Source organism: Heliangelus exortis, chromosome 13 (genome assembly GCF_036169615.1).
Source record: "Heliangelus exortis chromosome 13, bHelExo1.hap1, whole genome shotgun sequence".
Lineage (NCBI taxonomy): Eukaryota > Metazoa > Chordata > Aves > Apodiformes > Trochilidae > Heliangelus > Heliangelus exortis.
This window is the reverse complement of record NC_092434.1, coordinates 13629926-13652929: the sequence shown is the minus strand read 5'-3', so window position 1 is coordinate 13652929 and position 23004 is coordinate 13629926. Positions and strand designations below refer to the sequence as shown.

General features: G+C 40.5%; 1 protein-coding gene and 1 long non-coding RNA gene across 3 annotated transcripts in view; both read left to right on the top strand.

The window, feature by feature from the left end:
• The first annotated feature begins 693 nt into the window (after positions 1-693).
• LOC139802106 (uncharacterized) lies at positions 694-7135 on the top strand. The gene is made up of 2 exons (XR_011728511.1): positions 694-1133; positions 6109-7135. It is a non-coding gene; the product is annotated as an uncharacterized lncRNA (long non-coding RNA).
• Positions 7136-9831: 2696 nt separating this feature from the next.
• The window catches only part of TOX3 (TOX high mobility group box family member 3), a 72768-nt gene continuing 59595 nt past the window's right edge, over positions 9832-23004 (top strand). For both annotated transcript variants that reach the window (XM_071756904.1, XM_071756903.1), the window contains exon 1: positions 9832-10504. In XM_071756904.1, the coding sequence (XP_071613005.1) occupies positions 10403-10504 (102 nt within the window). In that variant the 5' untranslated portion in view covers positions 9832-10402. The remainder of the gene's footprint in view (positions 10505-23004) is intronic.

The window sequence follows — 23004 nt, the reverse complement described above, 5'->3', positions numbered from 1 at the left end:
AGGCAGCATCAATCTGGGAAGATGGCAGAAGAAGGGAAAAAATAACATGTATTCAGTTGTCTTTGGTGAAGCTTGGTTGTAAACCACATGTTAGAGCAGAGACCAGTCTGAAAGGGGCTGGAACTGCTGAGGAGATCAAACTGCTCATGTGACATAGAAAATTATTTTCCCTCTCTTCTTCTGCCTGCCATCTCTAAAGAGCCATCCAAGTTTTCCATTAGTGGAGGAAATTTATGTAGTTGGACTAATGTTCTTCTTCTGTCTGGTTTCAACCCATGTGAACAAATGCAGATTTATTGAGAAGAAAATACTCTTAAGGGTTCAGGTTCAAGCATTTAAGCATATTCCTACCTTCATCCATGTAGACTGTTTAGTTTTTAATGCTACGTACCTCTGGAAAAGCTCAGGCTCTTCATGGCCTTTCATGAACAGAAAACGAGGCCGCGCTGATCAACTCCTTTTCTTCTGGAATTTACTCTTTCAAGGCACCATTTTCCTTTAAAATATGGGAGCAGCAGTGAGTCTGGCTGAGTCCTTGAGGGGGGGAGTTGCTCCATGGCATACAGAATGTGGAAAAAAGGGAGAGAGAGTGGGGAGGAAGAGACCTGCTGCGCCCTGCTGCTCCTCATCCCCAAAGTACTTCACGGATCCTCTATTTCCTGAGGTGGTGCGGGGTCTCCTTCCCGAGCTCCTGTTGCTGGCCCAAGAGCAGTGCCCCACACCTAGGACGCTGCCTTCACACACCTCTCTCTGGCTGTTTCACCTGCTGTCCCTCCATGGCATCAGTGTCACTGGGATGTCCTTCTCACCCCGCAGGCAGAGCCGTCCCCTCTCCCCCAGCTCCCGCTGAATTCCCTGCGTGCTGAGGAGAAAATGGCGGAGCTGCGGCCTCGCCTGGCGCCAACGGCCTTGCGGTTACCTCAGCGCTAGGGCCGCCGTCACTGAACGGGAGAGAAGGGGCAGAAAAACAAAACCAAGGTGAGCTTGGGAAGAATCCTCACCAAGCAATGCCTGTTGTAGGAGCTGCTTTCACCGAGACACTAGCTCATCATCCTTTAATTCCTGCCTTGGTTCCGAGTTGCTTCCTTCATGCCAGACGTGTTTTGGAGAAGGACAAAGGCAGAACCCGTGCTGTAAGTGCTCCCTGTTCTTTTTGTGAGGGCTGCTATAAAAACAACTTTGTGTTTCCAGTACCTCCAAAGGCAAGCAGCAAAAGAAATGTCTAAGACCTTGGTCTCTGCCTCAGCTGGACACAGTTCCAGAAGGATGTCAGTCATTCAAAAGTAAAAAGTGTAACTCATAGAAACATTGTTCAGTAGACTTTGTACAAAAAAAAAAAAAAAAAAGGAGACAAGGAGGCGTTTCAACTGGCTTGATTAAAGGAGAACCAAAAAGATTTGTATATTTTTGGCAGTAGTTGTGGAACTATATTTCACAAGCAAAAAATATTGCTTTTTTGCCCTCCCGGGAAAGTCAGATTATCATAGCACAATCTACAGAAAGAAATATTTCCTTTTCCTTGAGTTGAGTAATTAAAAACTTTTTCCTTGATCCCTTCACCAAACATTGAAGGAGACATTCTGTGTATTGTTTGTACCTGGAATTCCATCTTTTTTTTCAGTTGAAAAACTGTAGTATAGTGAACACATATACACAGGGCTTACCTGTACTCTAAATAAATTACTGATAGTCTTTGTCATTGCTCTCTTGACTTTGTTTCAACATGCTTTTTAATGCAAATTCCCTAATCTAACTTGTAAAACATTTAATATTTAGAATATACTCCTTTAAGATCCATCAAAAGAGGCAAAGCTGCATAACAATGCCTGGTGCTGGAGCATTGTGAGCCTGCTACAAAGGAATGAGGTGATTCTTTCTTTCAGGTCAGAAGGTCAGGCTTCACTGCATTAATTTTGCTGAGTCTCTTTGTTATTTATAACAAACAAGGTCATTTATTTTCATTTCCTTGTTTCTAATTGCATGCATCTCCTTTGGAGTATGAACTCAGTAAACAGGTGGCTGAGATGCTGGGGAAAATGCTTGAAGCTGTTGCAGAAAAAAAGGGCATGTCCCACACTGGTAAAGCAATTTGATGAGTTAGAGATTTAGTCATAGCAAGATGTGCACCTGCTTGAAAGCAAACACACTTCTCTTTGGCACACACAGATCCATGCAAATGAAAAGAGATGATTTCACTCTGAATGGTGGGTTGATATTTGATAAAATGTAATGTTTTGTATTTTAAATAAAACCTTGGTGTATATTAGTGTAATACAATCTCTTTTCAGCTGCTTTTGATTTTTTTCCACTTCTCTTTGATGAGGATTACAAATGAATGATATTTCTTCACTAGCTGAGCCTACAAAAAGGATGTATCTCCAGAGGAGAACTTTGTCAGAGAATCTTTATGATGAGAACTACCTTCATGCACTGAAAAAATGGAATAATGAAAAGCTGGGGTGTTTGACTGACAAGCAGTAAACCAGATCTTAAATTTTTAATTCTAAAATGAATTCTCACAAATTAAAGGGCATTCACTGGAGTGATTGCAGTATGTCTTTTTCATCCAGTAAGTCTCATGTTTCCAGGCAGCCCAAATGGAACTCCTAAATATATTCATGGGCATCTTTTGCATAGGTAGTTATTGAATTTGCATTTGAAACTACAGGCACTATATGGCTAAATGTGTGGCTGTTTCCTTCTGCAAGATGAGATACATTATGGACTACCTCAATTTTGGGGGCAGTTCAGCAGGAAGCAGTAATCATCTGGCATGACTGAGCTTTTGTAGCTGACAGTGGTGAACAGGTCCGAGGCTGAATCCATAAGGGAGAGATAGGGATCTTTTTTAGCAAGATCCTCTATTTGCCCCAAAGAAGGGGAGGCATCATGCCCTATATCCAGAGGCTCTGTGGAGAACTCTGGGGCTTAAGAAAGTGCCTGAGAGCAAGGGGAAAATGTGTGAGGAGAGATGGACGAGCCATTCCAACAGACAATTGTTTTGTCCATTTTCTAAGATTGGGCATATGGGGGGTGTTTGGAGGAGGCTCTGCAAGGTCATGAATCCCCTTGCTTTCCCTGTCGTTTGTCTGCAGATTATTTCCTAACAGTGGGGCAGGGAAGGCAATTTGGTTGTAAGGATTATGCTACAGCTTTCATTGTTTAGGATGCACACTGTAGCCTTTCTATGAAAAGATTACTGTCCCAGGCTTCTCCTTCTATGCATATGAAAATACAGTTTGTAATTTCAAGGAGAAAATAATTTTAAATGTTACGGTGGAAAAAAGAAAATATTTTGTATCTCTAAAAAAAGATAAAAATCCAAAACCTTTCTGTAGGAAAATATTTGTTTCTTGAATGTAATTATAAATGTCATTGTACATTCTTCCTGACTTCAATGCTTATCTTGAAGAGTTCAGTGAAAATAAATTGTTTTCATGAAAGCAGAGAAGCCATTTGATAAACACACTGTCTCAGAAAATTGTTCCTGAAGCAGAGGTCGTTCTCTCACTTTGAAAAAAAGAGAATATGTTTTAGAAAACAAGCCAGGCAGCAGAAATAAGCATTTTTTGTTTCAGTCAATTCATTTTAAAAAGCAGTGTGTAAATCACATGGAAAATTCTGCACTGATTATTTTGACTGCTGTAGAACCCCGGAATAAATAGAGTTGAAATGGACTTAAATCAAAGAACATTGTATTTAGTAGCAAGTCAGAGTGTTATTTTAGTACTGATTTTTTAAATTTGGTTTTGTGATCAGATGTTTTATTAAATATTAGTCATTCATGGAAATGAGAGCTGATTCTTTAAGAACAGCTTGGCACATACAGTTTATGAGCTGGGGGAAATAGTGTAGAGAACCGGATGAAATCTGTCTTCAGCTTTTCAGTGTTGAAAACCTGGCTCACTGAAGCATCAAAAAAAGAGAACTCAACTCTATAAACTGAATGTAAGTCTCATGAATGAAAGTATAGCTGTTCATTTTGGAGATTTTATTGCAGTCCCTAGATCACTCTTGTAGAAATCTGTTAATTTTTAATCTGATGAATTTATGTATGTGTCTATTGCTAAGTCCCAAACTGTGTTGTACAAGTACTTATAAAAAAAGTGTCTTATTTTTCAATTCTCATCTAGAATTATGCTGCTTTTAATACCAGAGTTATTAATATGCTCTCAGAAGACTACATCATTAATTAGGAGACCTAAAGGATAGCTAATGAGTCCTTTGGAAGACTACTTCCAGTTATTACACAGATCTGACCTATCCAAATAAAGCTGTATATGTACAGTCCTATCACATATGGATAAGATGTTGTATTTGTTCACATATTATCCAGCACTGCCCATTAGTTAGTCTGTGTTATAACCTGTGATGGTAGAAGGTGACATTAATATCATGATAAGGCTCTGTATCATTTGAAAGAGACATAAGAACAGCAGCATTCTTAAATAATGATTTTTATTTTTAAGGCATGACTGTAAAAAAACTATACTTTTACTTTAAATCTTGAACAGTGCCTTGTCAAGTCCTTCAGTGGCTTCCAGGTGATGACTGAAATCCTATTTTTTCCCCACTCACCAGCAGAAGATGTGCACTATGGTCACTGAGGGAATGTCCCACCACTCCCATGGCTTGTGGGGACAGCTGGGCTACTGCTGCTAACATCTCCCCAGGGTGCTACACAGGCTCTCAAGGGTAAGTGTGCCCTCTCTTTGGGAAAATACAGTATTATTGCATTAAACCCACAAAATCACATAAAGATATCACTCCAGGATCCTTTTTTAGATGCTTTATAATGAAATGTGCCCCTGACAGGTATCAGAGGTCACGTAAATATACGCTGTGTATCTCAAGTAATTTCCTAATAGAACACTGGATAAAATTAACACTGAAAAACATGTATGACAGAAGGATTAAATATAACCTTCCTCATCTGGGAATATTCTGCACCTTACCTCAGTAACACTTTTCAAAAATGTTTCATTAAAACAATTCAGTAATTAGATTTGATTCTGCTTTAAAATGGAAGTTTCTGTCTGACAAATTCCTCGAGACTAATACAGAAACTTAAAGCAGAATTTGAGTTGCTTACAACGAGCATGTTTTTCTTTCTGTAGGCATTTTCAGTGTAAATTTCTTTAAAAAGCAGATGCCAGCAGTTTTTTTCTCCCCTGTTAATAATTCTTTTACTTTAAATTCAACAAATTTATGAATATGGAGATGGCCAGAGGGGAAAAACAAACAAACAGAAACATACCACACAGCTTCCACAGCTTTATCTCACAGATGATATGATATATACATATATATAGACACACACACACACACACACACACACACACACACACACACACACACACACAGAGAGAGAGAGCTCTCTCTAACCAAGTTTTCCTGTCTTGCTTTAAAACGGCATTCCTGGAAGAAAGAAACACATTGCAACTGTTTCTTAGGTTCAGTTAAAGTTTTTATTCTTTAATGATAATGTACCAATGACACTGTTGCACTCATTTTTCTCTTAAAGGAGTTAATTTTTATATGACTGGACAGTTCCTTTTCTGTTTCCAGTGCTGCAATCAGTTTGTTTTTCAACATGGTCTTTATCTCACAATAACTGTATGCTAGTATGTCAGGATACTGTGATACTGCAGTCAATAGCAACAGGATATTTCCTCTGCCAAAAAGTAATCCTATATTATCCATTACAGGTTATTTTGGAGGGTTGTGGAATACTTCCTTTAAAGCAGCAGAAAACTTTTTGCTCTAACGAGGTTCAACAGTATTAGTGGTTGTTCTTCCTCTGTAGACAACTCATGAGTTAAGGTGTTAAAATATTTCAGGTATGATAAGAGGCCTCAGCAATCCATTTAATTATCAAAGCAGTCACGTGGAAATTTTGGAAAAGTTTAATAATTTTGGTTTTTTCTCAGTTTCTCAGAGTAATGCATTTCCTGACTTGGGCCTGAAATAAATAAAATTTTCAAAACCCCCAAATTTTCAGTTTTGTTGGGTTTTTTTCCCTGCAACACTCCATATTTATTTTTGGAAAGAACATAAAAATACTTTTTTTAAAAGATTTTAAAATTTTTAATATCTGTCATTTTCTAGATGCAGCAACTGAGACAAAGAGAAGGTAAACTATCATCTGGCAGACAAGCACTAGACTCCAGCTCCCCTGATTATTTGGCTGCTCCCAGCTGCTGGCTGACATTCCCTCCTTTACTCCAGGAAACATGGTCAGTGACTAATAAGTGTTTATTGATCTCTACTTGAGATAGTGGCTGAGAAATGTAGATATCAATGAATATTTGATCTGAATTAATGCTAAGAACAGAAGTTTTTTCTTTACTGCCTCATTTATGTAGGATATTCATGTCTGCATGATTGCTTATAAATGCCAGTTGACTACAATCTGATGAGAAGGGGACTTCATTGAGATAAACTCTAATGAATTAATATGCAGTTAATTGTGTTCTTTCTTTGCCAGAGGTTACCAGTGTAGTTGTTGCTTTGAGGGGTCAGTCAAAATATTATTGATTCTCAGCATCTGTACTTGATAAGTAGAATATAGGTCTAATTCAAAGCCCATTGCAATCAATTAAAGGGACTTCCTATTGATTCTAGAAGGCTTTAGATTTTTTTCCTGAACCAGACCTGTTTGGCACTTTATCTTCTCATCCTCTATTTAATCCTTTCTGTTTTGTGGCCTCATCCCCAACGTTGTGCTCTGGGGAATAGGCAGCTAAGAAACTGTTCCTGAACAGGTGACACTGGGGTGTTGTATTCTCCCATCTCCTCTTGTTCCTCTCAATAGATATGGACCTTGAACTGTAGAAATTCCAGTGTCATTGTGAAACTGGAATGATGTGTCTTGGTCCAGTCTTCATTCATTCCACCCCTTTTTCCCCTTATCCCTGACTTTCCTCCCCCTTCTCATGTTTGTTTTATGCCAGTGAGGGGATTGTTGGGCCAGAGAAAGGGACATTGTGGAGTTGTAGTACTTGTGGAAGACTTTGCTATCTGTCTGAACACTTGGATGTTAGGGAGCTGGTGTGTCTGCCCTTATCTCTGAGGTTTCTTCCTGACTCAGCTCTTTGTTGGAGTCATCTCCCTGTGCCTTGGACTTCTGTATAGTCTGTATAGTAAAAAGAAAGAAAACATCACTGAGCCTCTGGTACTGTATCCATGTCACAGAATGAGAGGCTGGCATGGGTTTGGAGAGTAGTTTGCAGAGGCTGGAAGGATACCAGTTAGAGATAAAACAAGTAAGCCATAACCATTAAACACATTCCCTTGCTTCAGCCTGCTCCAAAGAAAAGGACTTAATAGGTTTGTGTGGGAACTGGCTAGGCCTGGAGTCTTAGTATTTACTTGTGCAAGTTAAAGGTATATGGGCAGTAGTGAGAATTTGTGTCTGCACACTTTCAAGTTTGTGTATGACTGATTCAGTCCAGTACAATTTCTGCTCTTACATCTAAAAAGCAGGCTGAGTGTTCTTAATGGCTTTTAAAATTGAATTGTGATGATGAGTCAGAAGAAAGTATAGCTGAAGATGGAACAAAGTCACAATTTGTGTGTTGCTGCCTGAATCATAATTGTTGGCACCAGTAGACATACATTCAAATCTTTATGGAAAATTGCTTTTCAGAAAGTTTCTTCACAATCAAAACTACCCAGGGAAACTACTGGAGTACTCCACTTACTGTAGGTAGATGCTTACTTTAATTAAACCAGCAGAAAAGAAGGGACTACTTAGTCAGAAGTACTTCATACTTCCAAGTGCTCTGAAAGAAAAAAAAAAATTAAAAGTAGAATGCCAAAGCCATAGTTTTATTGAAGGACCTTAAAGAGAATAGCTTGAGAGAAGATTTTTCTTGGATTCCTTTCAAGCAATATGTACAGAAATATTTTGGCTCACATTCCATCTTTAATGTACTCCTGAGATAAATGCATTGTTACTAACAAACAGTTTTGACGTCATGTATATGGATTTAAAGTATAGCAGAGATTACTCAAGTTTATTTATTTAATAAACTACATTGAAGAGGTACTGAGAAAGGAAAATGCTTGCCTAATTTTTTCCTTTACTTGAGAATCTGTTTATTTTATACTTTTACACTTGGTATTACAAAAATGTTTCACCCAGTGAATAAAACAAACCAGGTGTTACTTTATTAACCTCTGTTGAAATGCTGAAATGAGTTCATTCTCCTTATACACTACCACTTCCCTGTCACTGCTTTGGAGAAATGCTCTAATACAGTGTTCAGTTCTGAAATGGATTAAATGTCTGCTTATTTCTGAACAATTTATTTTTCTCAGGAGCATAAATAATTTTTGCCATAGGCATGGGATGTGCCTGTGTGAACACTGCTGCATGTTCTTCAACCATTTCTCTTTTAGAAACAGACTAGATTTTGCAGTTCTTTCCCTTTGGTTAAAATGGATGACACAACCAATATGAAATGGGATTAAGTATTAGACAGAATATGCCCGTTTTCTTTTCTACTGAGGCACTTACCAGCTCTTACATTTTTTTTCTAGAAAGCTTAATTCTAAATACTCCATATAAATACCAATGTATACCTGTGCTATGTGTAATTCTGCTCTTAGTGAAAAGCATCACTTTAGAGGCATTTCTTTGCTTCAGATTGTGACACTTGAGGATCAATACCCTGAATAAGGGTGATCTGGTGTCTCCTTTGTTAGCAGGAATGCCTTATGCCACCCTAAATACAGAAAATAAAGATTTCTAGGAATGGAATTGGGAAGATGCTTACAGGTTGTAGTTGTTGGCTGTTTCAAGGTTTGCTCCCTATCTATCCAGGCAGTGCAAAATCATTCCTGGACATGAAGTCTGAGGCATTAAGCCCCTGAGGTGCAGGCTTCAGCCAGAATTGGGGATGTGGCACAGGCCCAGGGTATCTGTCCTTGGCAGCCATGGCAGAGAAGCACAGACCTCCAGAGAGTGTCTTGCTCATGTTGTACAGGAAAACTTTGTATACTTGGGTTGTCATTGATACTTCGCTACTAAAAGGAGTAAACTGAAGACAGGATGGGGTGTATTTCCTGCTGTGTTATAACTGTGCAGGACTCAGCCCTAGACCTGAAGGGCTTTTCTCTCTGTGTCACAGAAGCCATGAGGCAAGAGCACATTTTCAACCTCCTCCTTTCTCACATCTTGTCTGCGGGGCACAGGTCAGGATGTTAAATGGCCTTTTAATTGCTGTAGTATTTCTTCTAGAAGTTTTGGAGCAAGATTTTTTGGTCAGGAAAGGTCCATGCATGCAGCATAGCAGCACCTTGAACGGACCAAACAAATTTGGATGACTGGTGGATTGCTTTGAGTGAGCATTCAGGGACTTTGAGAGTTCAAGAAGGTTTCCGTGGGGCAGGCTACTCTGTTCGAAGTGCTAATCGTTACGTTACAAAAATCTCCTTCCTTTTGCCCCCGACCTCTTTCAGTAGGGCAGCGGTTTCAATCAAGTGGAACACCAAAAAAAAAAAAACCAAAAAAAACAACCCAACCAAAAACCCCAAACAAAAAATAGTACCAAAAAAAAAAAAAAAAAAAAGGCAAGACAGAAAACTGGTGGAAGCGGGGCAAGTTACTTACCTGGAACCTTTCGGGACAGAGGACAGCCATGGGAAGGGCCGTCTGCCACTCGCAGCCGTCCCGCTGCTGGCCCCGCACGGGCGGGGGGCGGGCGGGGCGGGGCGGGGGCCCCGCTCGCTCCTCCCGGGGCGCGGTGCCAGCGCGGCTCCGGCTCCTTCGGCACTTGGCCCCGCTCCGCCCGCCCCGGCCGGCGCAGCCCTGTTGCAGCAGCTCCGGGGCGGCTGCCCCCTCCCCGGCGGCTGCCCCCTCGTCCCCTCCCCGGTGGCCGCAGGGCGGCTGCGGCATCGCCCCGGCCGGCTCCCCCCGGCCCCGCCTTTGTCGGCGGCTGCGGCGGGCAGCGTCGGTCGGTCGGTCGGTCCGTCTGTCCGCGCCGGGCGCGTGGCTCCTTTGTGTACGGCAGCTGCTCTTGAATGCGGAGGCAAAGCCCGTGGCTTGGCACTGAGCTTTTAAAAAACAACAGCCCTCCCTCTCTCCAACCCTCCCTCTTTCCCTCCCCTCCTCCTGCCGAGGCGGACGGGCACCCACCTGGGCTCCGCCGCCCTCTCCTCTCCTTCCCTCTGCTCTCCTCCGTGTTTACCTGCACTTTTCCGCCGCCTCCTTTCCTCGCTGCCCCCCGCCGCTTCCCGGCCCTGGTTCGTCCCCCCTCCTCGGGAAGGCTCGGCGCCCCGCAGCTCCGGTCCCTCGGCACTTTGCCCGCGCCCTACCCCCGGGGAAGGCACCTGAAGGTGGATCTATTAAACCTCCCGGCGGTCTCTCCAAGTGCACTTCTTGGACCAAAGCACCGGCATGGATGTAAGATTTTACCCTGCTGCGGCGGGCAGCTCGCTTCCCGGAGACCCCTCCAACCTGGACTTTGCCCAGTGTTTGGGTTACTACAACTACAACAAGGTGATTATTCCCGCGTGTATTAATTCCGTGTGCTGCTGCCGGAGCCGGCTCTCCGCCAGCCGGAGTTCGGGATCCGCCGGAGCGGGGAGGCTCGGGGCCGGGGGATGCCCGAAAGCCCAAGGCGGCGGGATGCGCCCGCGGCACCGCGCGGGGTCGTAGGGCGCCCGTTCACGGAAAGTTGGAGGCGGCGGGGCCGGGAGTTTCCCTCCCGCTGCCTCCTTCTTGCTGCCGGCGGCCGCCGCGGGGCTCGCTTCGGGGGGACCTGCCTGGAGGCCGCTGCCTCGTCCCGGCGCTCGGGCGTTGAGGCTCAGTGCGAAACCCAAAGAGACCCGCCAGTAACTTTAGGGTGCGCGTCTCGCTCCCCTGCGGGCAGGGAACAAAAGGCGGCTCTGGGACGGCGCAGCCGTTCCTGGCTCGGGCCGGGACTTGCTGAACTTTTCCCCCGCTGGAGCCGCTGCGGCTCCCCGGCGAGTCGGGCAGAGCCCTGATGGAGCTCGGGCGTCCCTGCGAGGGAGGGGAAGGGACACCTCCCTCTGCTCTGCTCTTTCGGCTGATTCCGGCTCTACTATGGCCAGTCTCTAGCTGAAGGATTACACCAAACCGAAGGATTATCCAAAAGTACATCAGCTGCTAGCACGGGAAGCTAAGAAACGTTTTGATTTGAGGAGGTTTGTCAGAGAAGTTGCAGTACCACTTCAGTCTATTCACACCTTCTCTGCGGCATGTGTCGTTTATGGAGAAAACGTTACAGTCAGAGCTATAATCATTTCCCAATGGCTACCTTCATTTACAAAAATATGTTATAATAATACGGGGGTGATTTGTTTTACAAATTACCCAAATCTGGGAAAGGCAAAGTTAAGAATGACACTGTGACTCACGCTATTTTGAAAAAGACTTAGCTGTTTGCACTGTGATGTGTCAATAGCACATTGAGCTATTAGCACTGGGCCCTCACACATGCACATAAAGATCCCTTTCACACTGTGTTTTTCCTGGTGCTATGTTTGTCCAACCTCTGGGGCCTTTTGTGAGGCACTGTATGAGATGCTGGGGAAGAGAAGGGTGCTGCAAAAAGTCTAAACTTAGGTTAAAAACTGTTGTTTGGTTGGTTGGGTTTTGGTCGGTTTGTTGGGTTTTTTTTTGGTTTTTTTTTTTTTGGGGGGGGGGAGAAGGGAGGGTTTTTTTTTTAGAATCCTTTCAGAATAGGTAGATAAAGTTTGACGAGCTGCGAACATCACTCTTAAGAGGGAGAAATAACGCGAGTTTAAATAAGGAGGTTCAGTAGCTGAAGGAAACTTTCTTCGAAAGAAATTACTTCTGAATAGATCTCAAGATCATACTTCTCCGTTGCTCTTTACGGTAATACCCATCTCAGCAGCTGTGATGGTCAAGTTTGTCACTACTGCTTTGGTGGCTGCTCCCTTGCAGAACGGCCCAGTCCTACTTTCACTGGAGATGCAGCCCCCCCCCCTGGACTGTGCACAGCCCCTGCCTTGCGCATGCTCCCTCTGCTGAGGCTATTAGCATGCTGCTTTGTTAGTAGTTAATATAGAAAGACACAGGGGCATGAATTAAAGATGAAATGTCAACCTTAACTTTAAATGCTGCTAAGGACTTCAAGAGCTCTAAAATGCATAGTAAATGTTTGATACACCAACTAATTTTGGGAACTTGCAATGCTTGCTGACAGGCAGTGTGCTTACTGTAAATTTCACATACTCAGTGACTATTGTTATGCATGGTTTGCATTTTTTCAGGCTCTGTTGCAGGTTACTATATAGGATCTTTTTAGTATATTTTTAATGTTCAAAATCCTGAATGGCTTCTGAAAACTTGTAGTTTATTGTGTTCATTAAGTTACTGCAAATGCAGTTATATATAACCTTTCGACTGTATTTTCTTTCATTGTATGGGAACAGATCATGCATTCAGAAAAAGTCAAAAGTAACTTTTGACCTATTCAAAAATGCGTTTCAGCTGCTGTGCTCCTGAATATAGTTTTGGCAAGTATCTTATAGGCCAGGCTCCCAATCTGCAGCAGAAAATATTCTAATTAACAGAGCACAGCTCATGATGCATGTGTCTTATAATAGAATTCTTTGTATACGAGAGGACTGATCTGGAGCAGACTGACACACGCGAAGCTCTGTTGTGAGCTCTTCCTTGGCTCAGCTGGGAAAACAGCACCGTGGTGTACAGGTGTTTTGGGGACAGAAGGGGAATTTGTGAATGAGTTCCTAGAAAGTAGAATCTTAACTGTGTTCATGTCATCTCATTTTCTACAGTGTTTATCATCTATTACTACAGGAATCGCTGCAAAGTTATTTTTGGTTTTATTTTTCTGGAAAACGAGTACATTTATTTTGAAATCTTTCTTTCCTTCCTTGCTTTCTATCCTTTCTGTCCTTTTCCCTCTGTTTTCCTAAGGAAAACAAATGATTACTCTGTTAGGCACTGGATGGGATGACTGGAAGGCATAGAAAAAGAGTTGAAATATTTACTCTGCTGAGGTAAATGGCAGAACTGTTATTGATTTCACCGGGGACAATATTTCACCTCAAGTCTTTCTGAAACTCATTTGAGTATCCTGCCTGCTCATCCGTGCCTGCTTCATTGTTAGGAGCTGAATCTCTGTTCTCCTTGTGACAGTGACATTGCCAGTGACAACTGCCGGGAAGCAGGAGGTGTAATGGCAAGGGTAAACACGCGTGGTTGTGTACATGTGCCAAACAGAATTATTTATTGTGAAAATATCCTCGGGATCATTAAGACTTAGAGCTGATGACATATGGCCTACCTGTGGAAAACTGCAGCTTGTATGGCAACGTCTAAAAATGTTGAACAAAGACCTTTTAATGTAAAAAGCGTTTGTAACCCGTGAGACAATGCTGTCTGCTGCCTGTATGCTTTGCACAGCTATTCCCAGGACTGTAGTTTTTTGCCTTTTGTGGGTACAGTGGCAGACTGGCCTGTCCATCCCCTGCAGGGCTTGGGGTCTCAGGCTGCCCTGTGAGTGAAGGACAAGCAGTGGGAGGGGAATGGTACCAGGAGTCCTGGGCTCATCACCACACCTGCTTCAGAGCTCTCCTGGCCCATACTTGCAGGTAGCCTGCAGCTGGAGTCCTTCTCCACAGCTGCTTCTGAAGAGCAGTGTCCTGGTTTTGCAATTGCTTGTCATTACTGGATAAGTAGACCTAAGGCTAAGGGATGTCACCTTGGGGTTTTTTTGGGTAAGCATTTAGTTTTGAGTATATGACAGGCATGTGAAAAGGGACTAAAGCACATAAGTATACCTGCTGTTATTTGTAGTACAGCAGATTCTAGAGTACTCCAGATTGAGATGGGCTTTTCTGTGGTTTTTTTGATTTTTTTTTTTTTAGATGGTGTGCAGTGTGGTAAACTTGAGGGCAAAAAAGAAAATAAACACACAGAAATATGGTAATTTGTCCAAGGTTACGCAGTCAGTCACTGACATAATCAGGGCCACAACCAAGGTATTCTGAGATTCAGCCCCAGTGGTTTATGCTGAATCTCATTTATTCTAATAGGATTACTTACATGTTTAAAGTAAAGCATGTGCTTAAGTGCTTTGCTGGATCAGGGCCATATTTGATAAGTTTTCAGTGCTGGTGTGAGAATACAGAACTTGACCCTGCTTGTGTGTTTCTGGTGGTGATTCGGGATAACTGTGATCTGCTGCTGTTTCATGGCATTGCACAAGTGAAATCATGGTCTGCCTGTTTCTAGAAGAGTCGAGCTGCAGTATGCTAAAAGAAATTCACAAAAAATGTCTATAAAAATTACAGAAAGTTGAAAGAGACCAGCTGTTGTAAACCATTCTGCTTCTGTTTTGAGCCCTTTTATGGTTCTGCAGATGGAGAATGATTTTGGACATTTGCTATAGTTGAGTAGTTTTTTCCAAACAAACTTTTTTACTTATTGAGTAAATTATGTGTCTCACACTAAAAATATTTAGAGAAGTACTATTCATCATAGCAAATACACATTTTATTAAGGGAACCATAATTCTTATAATGCAATTTGGGAAAAGGAAAAGAAGACTCCCAAACTTAAACATGTATGGCTTAGCACTTGAGTTATCATTATATTGAATTCCAGAATTCTTACTTCATTATTTACCTGTCTACGTTTTATAATGTTTATCTCTTCTACACAGATTGTCCTTGAAGGATACACATTTCAAATATAGGTACCTTAATTCAGGCACTAGCACACATATGTGAATGTCAGAGCTTGATGTTTCTGGTTGAAATATTTTACATTTTACAAAGGAAGCTCTGGAAGGTTATCTTGTTCTTCCAGAGGGAAAGCGAAGACAGCGGTAGTTTAGTACCATGCTAAACTGGGGATATAAGTAATTTCTGTTAGTGTGTGCTAGGAAAAAATGGATTATAGTTATGCAAACGACTGGAAATTGCTCTTCTGCCAAATTTAGTTTGGCTATATATGCATAGGTTTTTCTTTTATATAGCAGACGGTGAGAGACAATGGGTGCACGTATGCTGTTAAGATAGAAAGAAAGCTCTGTGCTCACTCATCTGCCTCCAAATATGCTTTTTTACATCTGGTCTCTGCTCTGATACAGGCAAGGTGTACTCTCTGGTGACTGGATTATGTGGTCATATGTGTACCTACAGTCTGACCATGACAGAGGTGGTCCCAGTTGATGGGAAAGTGCCAGAAAGCACCCAGGAGCTCCCACAAAGTGGAGAGCAGAGAAACAAATGGGACTCTTACTGGAGATATCTTAAGTAAGGGATTAGGAATTTCAGTTGCAGCATCACCTCTGGAAATGCCATTTTATCTTGAGGATTTTCTATGGCTCTTCTGGCACATGTGGCAAGTGTGCTGAACTGCTTCTTCCCTAAAACAGTCCTCCCCTGCCTCTGAGACCTTAAGACCTCAGAACTATATAGAGAAGCAAAAAAATTCCCAAAATATTTGCCTGTCAAAACCAGCACTAAAAAGGTTCCCAGTGCAAATATACAAATGCTAATTTGTATCATTAATCTGGTTTGCATGAGGCTGTTTTTCAAGGGCAATCACCACACAGGTTTTGTGAGGTACTTGAAGAGGTAGCTGTGAATGGAAACCTCTGCATGCAAAAGGAAGCAGCTGTGCAAGAACCTGTGTTGCTCAGAATGAGCATGGATATTGGTGGTACTGATTGGATTAGTGAACAATTTTTCTGTTACTCAAACAGTGCAGCTCCTATATGGGATGTGCAGGTTTTTTTCTCAAGACTGAAGGAGCTGGTTGAATACAAAGTAGACTTAATTGAATTTGATTTAGAAAAAAATTAAAATTTGTTTTTATGGCAATGGGTTACAGTTGTATTAGTAAGATAATTGTAGTGATGAACAGTAATACATGAAGAGTTTGAGTTTTAAAGTTTAGAGGTAATCTGGAATACTTATGGTATGAGTGGAAATGACTGGTGGGTGTGTTTTAAGATGATGATATTTTTTTAGCAATCACAACTCTGTTGTGTGCATGCTGTGGACATGGACACCCACTCACTCATCTGGCTCTAGTGAGGAAATACAGACAAAATCCACTGGGATGAGAAGAGCCTCATTCCCATAGCATCGCCTGTATCAAACATTTTATGCAGAGGTGGTACTGAGTCCAGCCTAACCCTGTAATGAGTTATTATGAATTCCTAATAAAGTCTAAAATAAAAGCACAGGAAATAACAGCTTCTATTCTTTGGCAGATACTTGAGATGAGAGGAGCTTGTGTTGACTGGAAGTTGCGTGACTCATTTGTTGCAGTTTTGTGCAGTGTCTGGCAAAGCAAGGGCAGTCAGACTGGGATCCTCAGGTTGTGCTGCAGGCCTTTATTACATTTACAGTTAATTCATGCCTACAGATTTGTTGAATTCTGGCACTCAATAGCTAATGCTATTGAATGATGATAATCTAATTGAAGAGGAGAAGAATTTGTACAGCACTAATCCTACCTTCCTATCTGTAATCACATTTCTACCGCTGTAAAATTGAGTACTGTTAATACAGACCTAATGGCAGAGTTGAATTTTCAAATGCTTCAAACTCTTCTCTGATAGCCATCTCCTGGGCTGTTACCTGTGTGATGTATTTATAGAATGCCAGTCACCATAGTATCTTTGCAATGATTGCTACCAAAATTGAGAACTCTGAGGAGAAAATCTAATCAGGACTTCAGATAACAATGTCACACAAGAGCCTTCTGGTCTTTGCTACTGTGCCCTGTTCAGATGAAGGCTTTGATGAGATTGTGCTTGTTGCTGTGTTATTAATTATTTTTTTTGTAACAGGATTTCTATTTCATATCTTTTTCACTGCGTGTTAGCACCTGTCAGACCGATCCAAATTCTGCTTTGACTGTATTCTCTCTCTCTGTACCTGAAACAATGTAGTGAAAAAATACAGGCATTACGGGGCTGCTGAACTAGCAAAACCAAAAGAGGAGACTGTCATTATACAACTGCTTGTGCCATAGGTACCCTGAGCAGATGTTTTAATGAACTTTTTCATGTACTTCATGGTAATGGGTAGATAGTCTGAAAATACTCATTTCATCATGTTAAAAGGAACAGAGTTTTATGAGCAGAGAGCTGGGGATGTGGTTGATCACCGCTGCAGAATTAGTTTTGTTGGAAAAGCTGTTCTACTAAAACTAGGCAATACTAGTTTATTATTGAAAATAAAATAAAAAAATATTTAAACAAGGGGTTAATTTAGTTTTCAGTTTGTTTGTGCACTTCGTGTAGTAGCTATTGACATCAGTGTTCTCTGTTCACTCCTGCATGGCCAGTTTGTCCAGCAGCTCTCATTTTGTTGGAAACCCTAGAAGTATCAAGAAGGGAAAAAAAAGAGTTTCTTAAAAACTGCAAGTTTGAAAGTACTCCTTATTACCCCTTTAAGCTTGATTAAAAAAAACCCAAAACAAACAAAACAAACAAAAAAAAACCCCAAACTCCAGATTAAAATCTCCTCTCTTTTTCTTTTTCCCCAAGCCCTTTGTATCCCAGCTTTGTTTATGCTCATCAGAAAGTGATTCAATATGGACATCTTACACTTACTTACATGGGTTTAGATCAGGGCTGCCCTTGGCATTTTGTAGGAGAAATTGTTACCAGTTCAATATTTTATATTTGCTGTTGTAAAGTTGTAGCCCTTCATACTCTCTGGGTCACTACAACCATCTATTACAATTCCTGGCCAGAAACTTGAGAGCCAAGAATAAATCTGATGGAAAAGAGAGCATAGTGACATCATGAAATTAAAAATGGAAAGGTGTGTTGGGATGAAATACCAGGAATTGGACTGGCAACCTCTGAAGTAAGGGTTCTATCTTCTGCTTTTTTAAATTTAGTTTTTCCAGGTGTTTTTGGCATGACCTTATCTGCTGCTGGCTGAGGTGAGAGCTGCAGAGGCAATAGCTTGGGTATCCCTTCACTTTTCCTTATCTGCTTTACAAAGTACATAATGGGTAATTATGTGCAATCATTATGTTAAAGTAGAATATTTCTTGAACAATTGTATTTACGTTTGGATTTTTTTTATTTTTTATTTTTAATTATTTTTTTCTCTTGGAATCAGTTGTCTTTGGATCTCCATTTGGCTTTCTTAATTTTTTTTTTGCTGTATAGTTACAGTTTGCTGTATAATTTACATTGTAATTCTGCAAACAGTTGTATGAGAGAAATCAGATAGGGTTCTAAAAAAATAGTTCTAGATATGCAAATTAATAGGTATTAGGGCTTTTGGAGGGTATTTTTGGTTAGCTTTATTTTCTTTTTTGCAAGCAACCCTTGCATGGAAACAACCTAAGTTATGAATCATCTTCTCTGTCCCAATGGGATAACTCCTATATTTAAAGTCACTGAATTATATAAAGGTTTGTAGGTTCAGGACATATTTAAACACCTCCATATTGATTAACTGTCTAATTTTGACATGAAAAATTGTGTTAAAACCATGCAAAAATCAATTGCTGCATAGTGGGAGTAGCTTATTTTCAGAGCAGATCGTATTTATCTGCTGTTCTTTTTATGCTACTCTCCTTATAGTCATATGGCTTATCCAAATAATTGAATTTTAAAAGGTTTAAGGTGCCATATTTCAGTATTTCTTGGTTATTAATAGTGCTTTTGTTAAACTGTACTTTTGTCAGTGAGCTGTTTTACTGATAGAGGATTGGCAGTCCTCTATTTTTTAAAGAAATTTGCTTTCTTAAATAAATAAGAATTTGACTAGGCATGGGAAAGTAATAATTCTGTTTGCTTAAATAGGTTAATGCTGTTACTTTTGTGAGTTCCTGATAAGCATGTGGATAAAATGATGATAATAATAGGCAGTTGAGTAAGTATGGGGATATTATGGTATTGATTTGTTCTCCTGAAATACATGACAGCTGTAGTTTCCTACCATAACCCAATATGGTTCTTTTTTCTCCTGTTGTTTTGAAATACATTAACTTTACATTAAAAAAAAAAAAAAAAACAACAACAAAAAAACAAACCAACAAGAAACCCTACTTTATACATGCATTTTCTGCTCTTTTTCACAGCAGAACTGTAAGTAAAACCAACACTCATCTCAAGACTGTACACTGGACAAACCACAAATGCAAATACATGGTGAGGTGCAAATTAAATTTAGCTTAGTTTAGGTTAGCACTGCAAAGTAACCACTGAAGTAAATAATATATATATTAAGTAAGTAAGTAAATAATTACACCTATGTAACTTTGTGGTTTTCTGACAGTACCCTGTAACTGTGTGTCAAGTGATAAAATGAAATAATTTGTATTCATCTATTTTGTCCTCCCAAATAATTTACAGGTGCAAGATATTAAACAAAGGGATTTACCAGATGCTTCTGCTGTCCTTTCTTTCTGACATTTTAAAAACCTACTTAAAGTCATCTTTATGCTCCTGTGGTGGTGCAGCTGAGACCCAAGGAGTACGTGTGGAGTGGTAAATCAGACACTGTGTCATATAAGGCAGCCTGGCTTCCTAAATGGTGGCTTGCATCATTGCTTTCGTGATAGAGACCTACCTGTTATTTATGGTGTGGAGGTGTTGGTAAAGAAGTCTGCCTTTGTTTGGTTTCACTACCTTTGTCTAAGCCTTTTTAACAATAACAGCTTTATAGCTTTGTGCTGGGATCTAGGATGCTGTTTGTAAGGTGCACAGGGTATTGTGTGGCTTGTGGAAAACATGTAATTGTTGTTTCTAGAATTTGACAAGCTGTGTGTTTGTGCATTCCCAGATCTGATAGTTGTTTTACCTTGAGCTTTTTAAATCAGTGTTTGTATCACATGTACATCAGTGGCTTCAGTCAAGTGTTTCAGTACTCTGTGCTCTCCCAGTTGTCAGGCTTCACAGGAATGATGATGACTTCCTTCTGAGAATTTTTGCCACTGTGGAATCAGCTTTGTGGGTAGATTTTCTGTGAGAGGACCCTTGGAGCTTGCTCTGCATGAGCACATTGCTTGGGTGGCTTTTTCTTGTCTCCTTGGCTCTGCTGCTTCCTTTGGCTTGAGCTTGCTGGCTGATGGCACTCAGCAAAATCCTGGAATTCTTGGAGCCACTCACAACTGGGACAGAATTACAGTTGATTTTCAGTTCTGAGTGAATAAGGTGAAAGGCAGGCAGCATAATCTAGGGCTAAATATAACTTGGGTTAATCAATGATGATATGAATGGAAAGCACAGTAGTTCTGGTCATTAAGTACCTACTCGAGTGGGCAAGCCAATAGCACTTAAGTATTTTGAATACACAGATTTGTGTTATATCCAGTGTACAGCTTAGGGATCAATCTTGCTCTTTTGTAGTATTTCTCAAAAAACAGCTTTAAAATTGTGTTGTGAGCTTCTATGTTTATTTTGCCTCAATCTCCATCTATAGCTTATGTAGTTTAAGTAACAAACTGATTCTAAATTTGGTCAGCAGACAACCTGTGATAGGATAGCAGCCTTTTCTTGTCTTCTTTCTTGGAAAGTGTTCGAGTAAGGATGGTGAAGATTGGCTTTGACTTCTATCAATGGAAATATATTGCTGGCAATAACATATCCTACAGGTCTGATGCCAATCTTCCTGTACTCTTCTCTCCACTACATAGCAGTTTTTCAAGGGAAGTCTCAGGATTTGCTCTTCTGTTAATAATCTGGCAGATTCTATATACCAGAAAAGAATCCCAGTTCTTCACTAGATGTATTAAAGGGATTCTTTTTAGCTTTGTGGGTGTTTTGGTTTTTGTTTTTTTTTTTGTTGTTAGCTGGTACTTGTAATACATGTAACTATTAAATGTTGAGTCAGAAACATGACTCTTGGATGGTCCCATGTTTTTCCAGGGCAGACAGGGTATATTGGTTGAGTTGTAGCAATCTTCAACAGCTTTGAAAATGTAGGGAGAGGCTATTTGGTCCTGTATGGGACAAATACATCAGGATACAAGCAGCATTTTTGGAAACTGTGGGGCTCCTTGTCCTTGCTTTTGGGTTGTCAATTAACTGAATTCCACTATAGTGCTCTCTGCGCCATATTCCATGTTACCTGTGTGTATATGCAGAATTATTTGGAAGCTAAAGTTTTTAAGGTTATTCTATCAGGAGGCATAAGTGATGATAAAGAGCTTGATTCATATTATGACTAACTGTAGGTGAACTTTATGATGTTATGCTTCATTATCAGTGTTTCTGTGACTCAAAATTTATAAAATCCATTAAAATACCATGACAACAATACAGGGAGGCCTGAAATGCATATGAATAATAGAGTCTAGAAATCAGAGGAATAAACAGCTATCCATATAATTTTAAACTATGTGAAGTATTTGTAGATCTGGGTTTCATTTATTCACTGCGTGGATGAGAACTGACATCAAGCATACACCTTGCTTTTTGCTTCCCAAATGTACCCTTTTTCTTTTAAAATACATGTGAACATAAAAAAGAAGGAACAATTTTCACAGAGGAAAATTGGTTCTGGTCCATCAGAATCATGAACTCAGATTGATACTTTGCAGCTGCAGTGAGTACAGGCAACGCACCACAAATCTGATGCAGAATTTTGACAGTGACCTTTGATCTTCTGCTTCTTTTTAACTAGAATTTTTCCATTTCTTCTTATTTTTTTGAGTCTTACTCTTGATCTTCTGAAACTCCAGTTGCCAGGGATTTTTGAATGTAGAAGTAAGAAGTAACAAGATTTGAGATGATGAATCTCAGTATGTATGCTAGAGCAAGGCCAGTCACTGTATTGATCCCAGCTACTGACATTTTCCCTGTGAAGATGATTTATGTTTATCTTAAGAAAAACAATCAATGAGACAAACAAACAGAACTTTATGTAAGAAGTGATTTAAAACATACTCAACTTTTTCTTTCTTATCCTTACTTTCTATAATCTTTGGATTCAAAAGAAAGGGGTGCAGTCCTGCCCTATATATTCTCTTTGAGGGAGAGAGATATTTTTGCTTTTGAATTGAACTTCATAAACTCGCTGGAAAAATTCAGTTTGGAGGATGTATTTTGAACTAATAGTTTCTTGGGCACTGAACCATTAATTTCCTAAAAAGATAAAGCCACTTCTTTCTACCTGCTGACAAAACAGAGGAATTGGTACTGATAATATGTTATGTGGGGACAGGCTGTGATGTTGGAAAGAAAAGTACTACTGCTGAAAAGCACCAGTTCTGTCTGGCCTCCTATTCTTACCAGAAACAACCCATTTGCCTCACTGGAAATCATAAAAGTGGCTTCCAGTTGTTTTTTTATGATCTTTTGCTAAACAAATTAATCATTGTTCTGTTTTCTCCAGCTTAGATACCAAATTAAAATGAAGCAAAATGCTACATTCAGCTGCTTCAAGTTGGGAAGGTTTAGATAATCTTCATCTCTGAAGTGTGAAAGAACTGACTCATAAAAACTGCAGGATTGTCAGAAAAGATTTTTATTTTATTTTTTTTTTTTTAAATAAGTACCTTACAGTTGGAGAAGTTGTTTTTCTTAAGAAGACATGAGACCTCAAGGATCTATACTTTAACAATTATGTTGGAAACAGCAGGGTGAGAGAGAAGAAAGTGTTGTTACAAAGGTAGCTGTATAAACCTTGGCTACGAGCTTAAACTGGGAACAAGAGGAAAACCTTTGTCTTGCAGAGGAGTTTAGGGCACAAAGGAGCAGTAGGTGCTTTTAATGTTCTGAGTTTATGCTAAATACCATACATTGTGGTTGGCTGAAACAAGGATCATGGGGTTGTGTTTAACACAGCTCTTCTGGGCTTCATGTTTGCATTCCTAAACAGATGATATTGAAGTTGTGTTGTGCCCTCTGCGATCCCAAGTGAGTGTCTGATTTGTACAAGGCAGTCCTAGATGTGGCTGTTACTTACAGTCTCAACAACAGTGAAGAAAATTCATGTCTGAAGTCGAATTTTATAGTGGAAAACTATTAGAGATGCTGGGGAGTTACCTAGGATCTG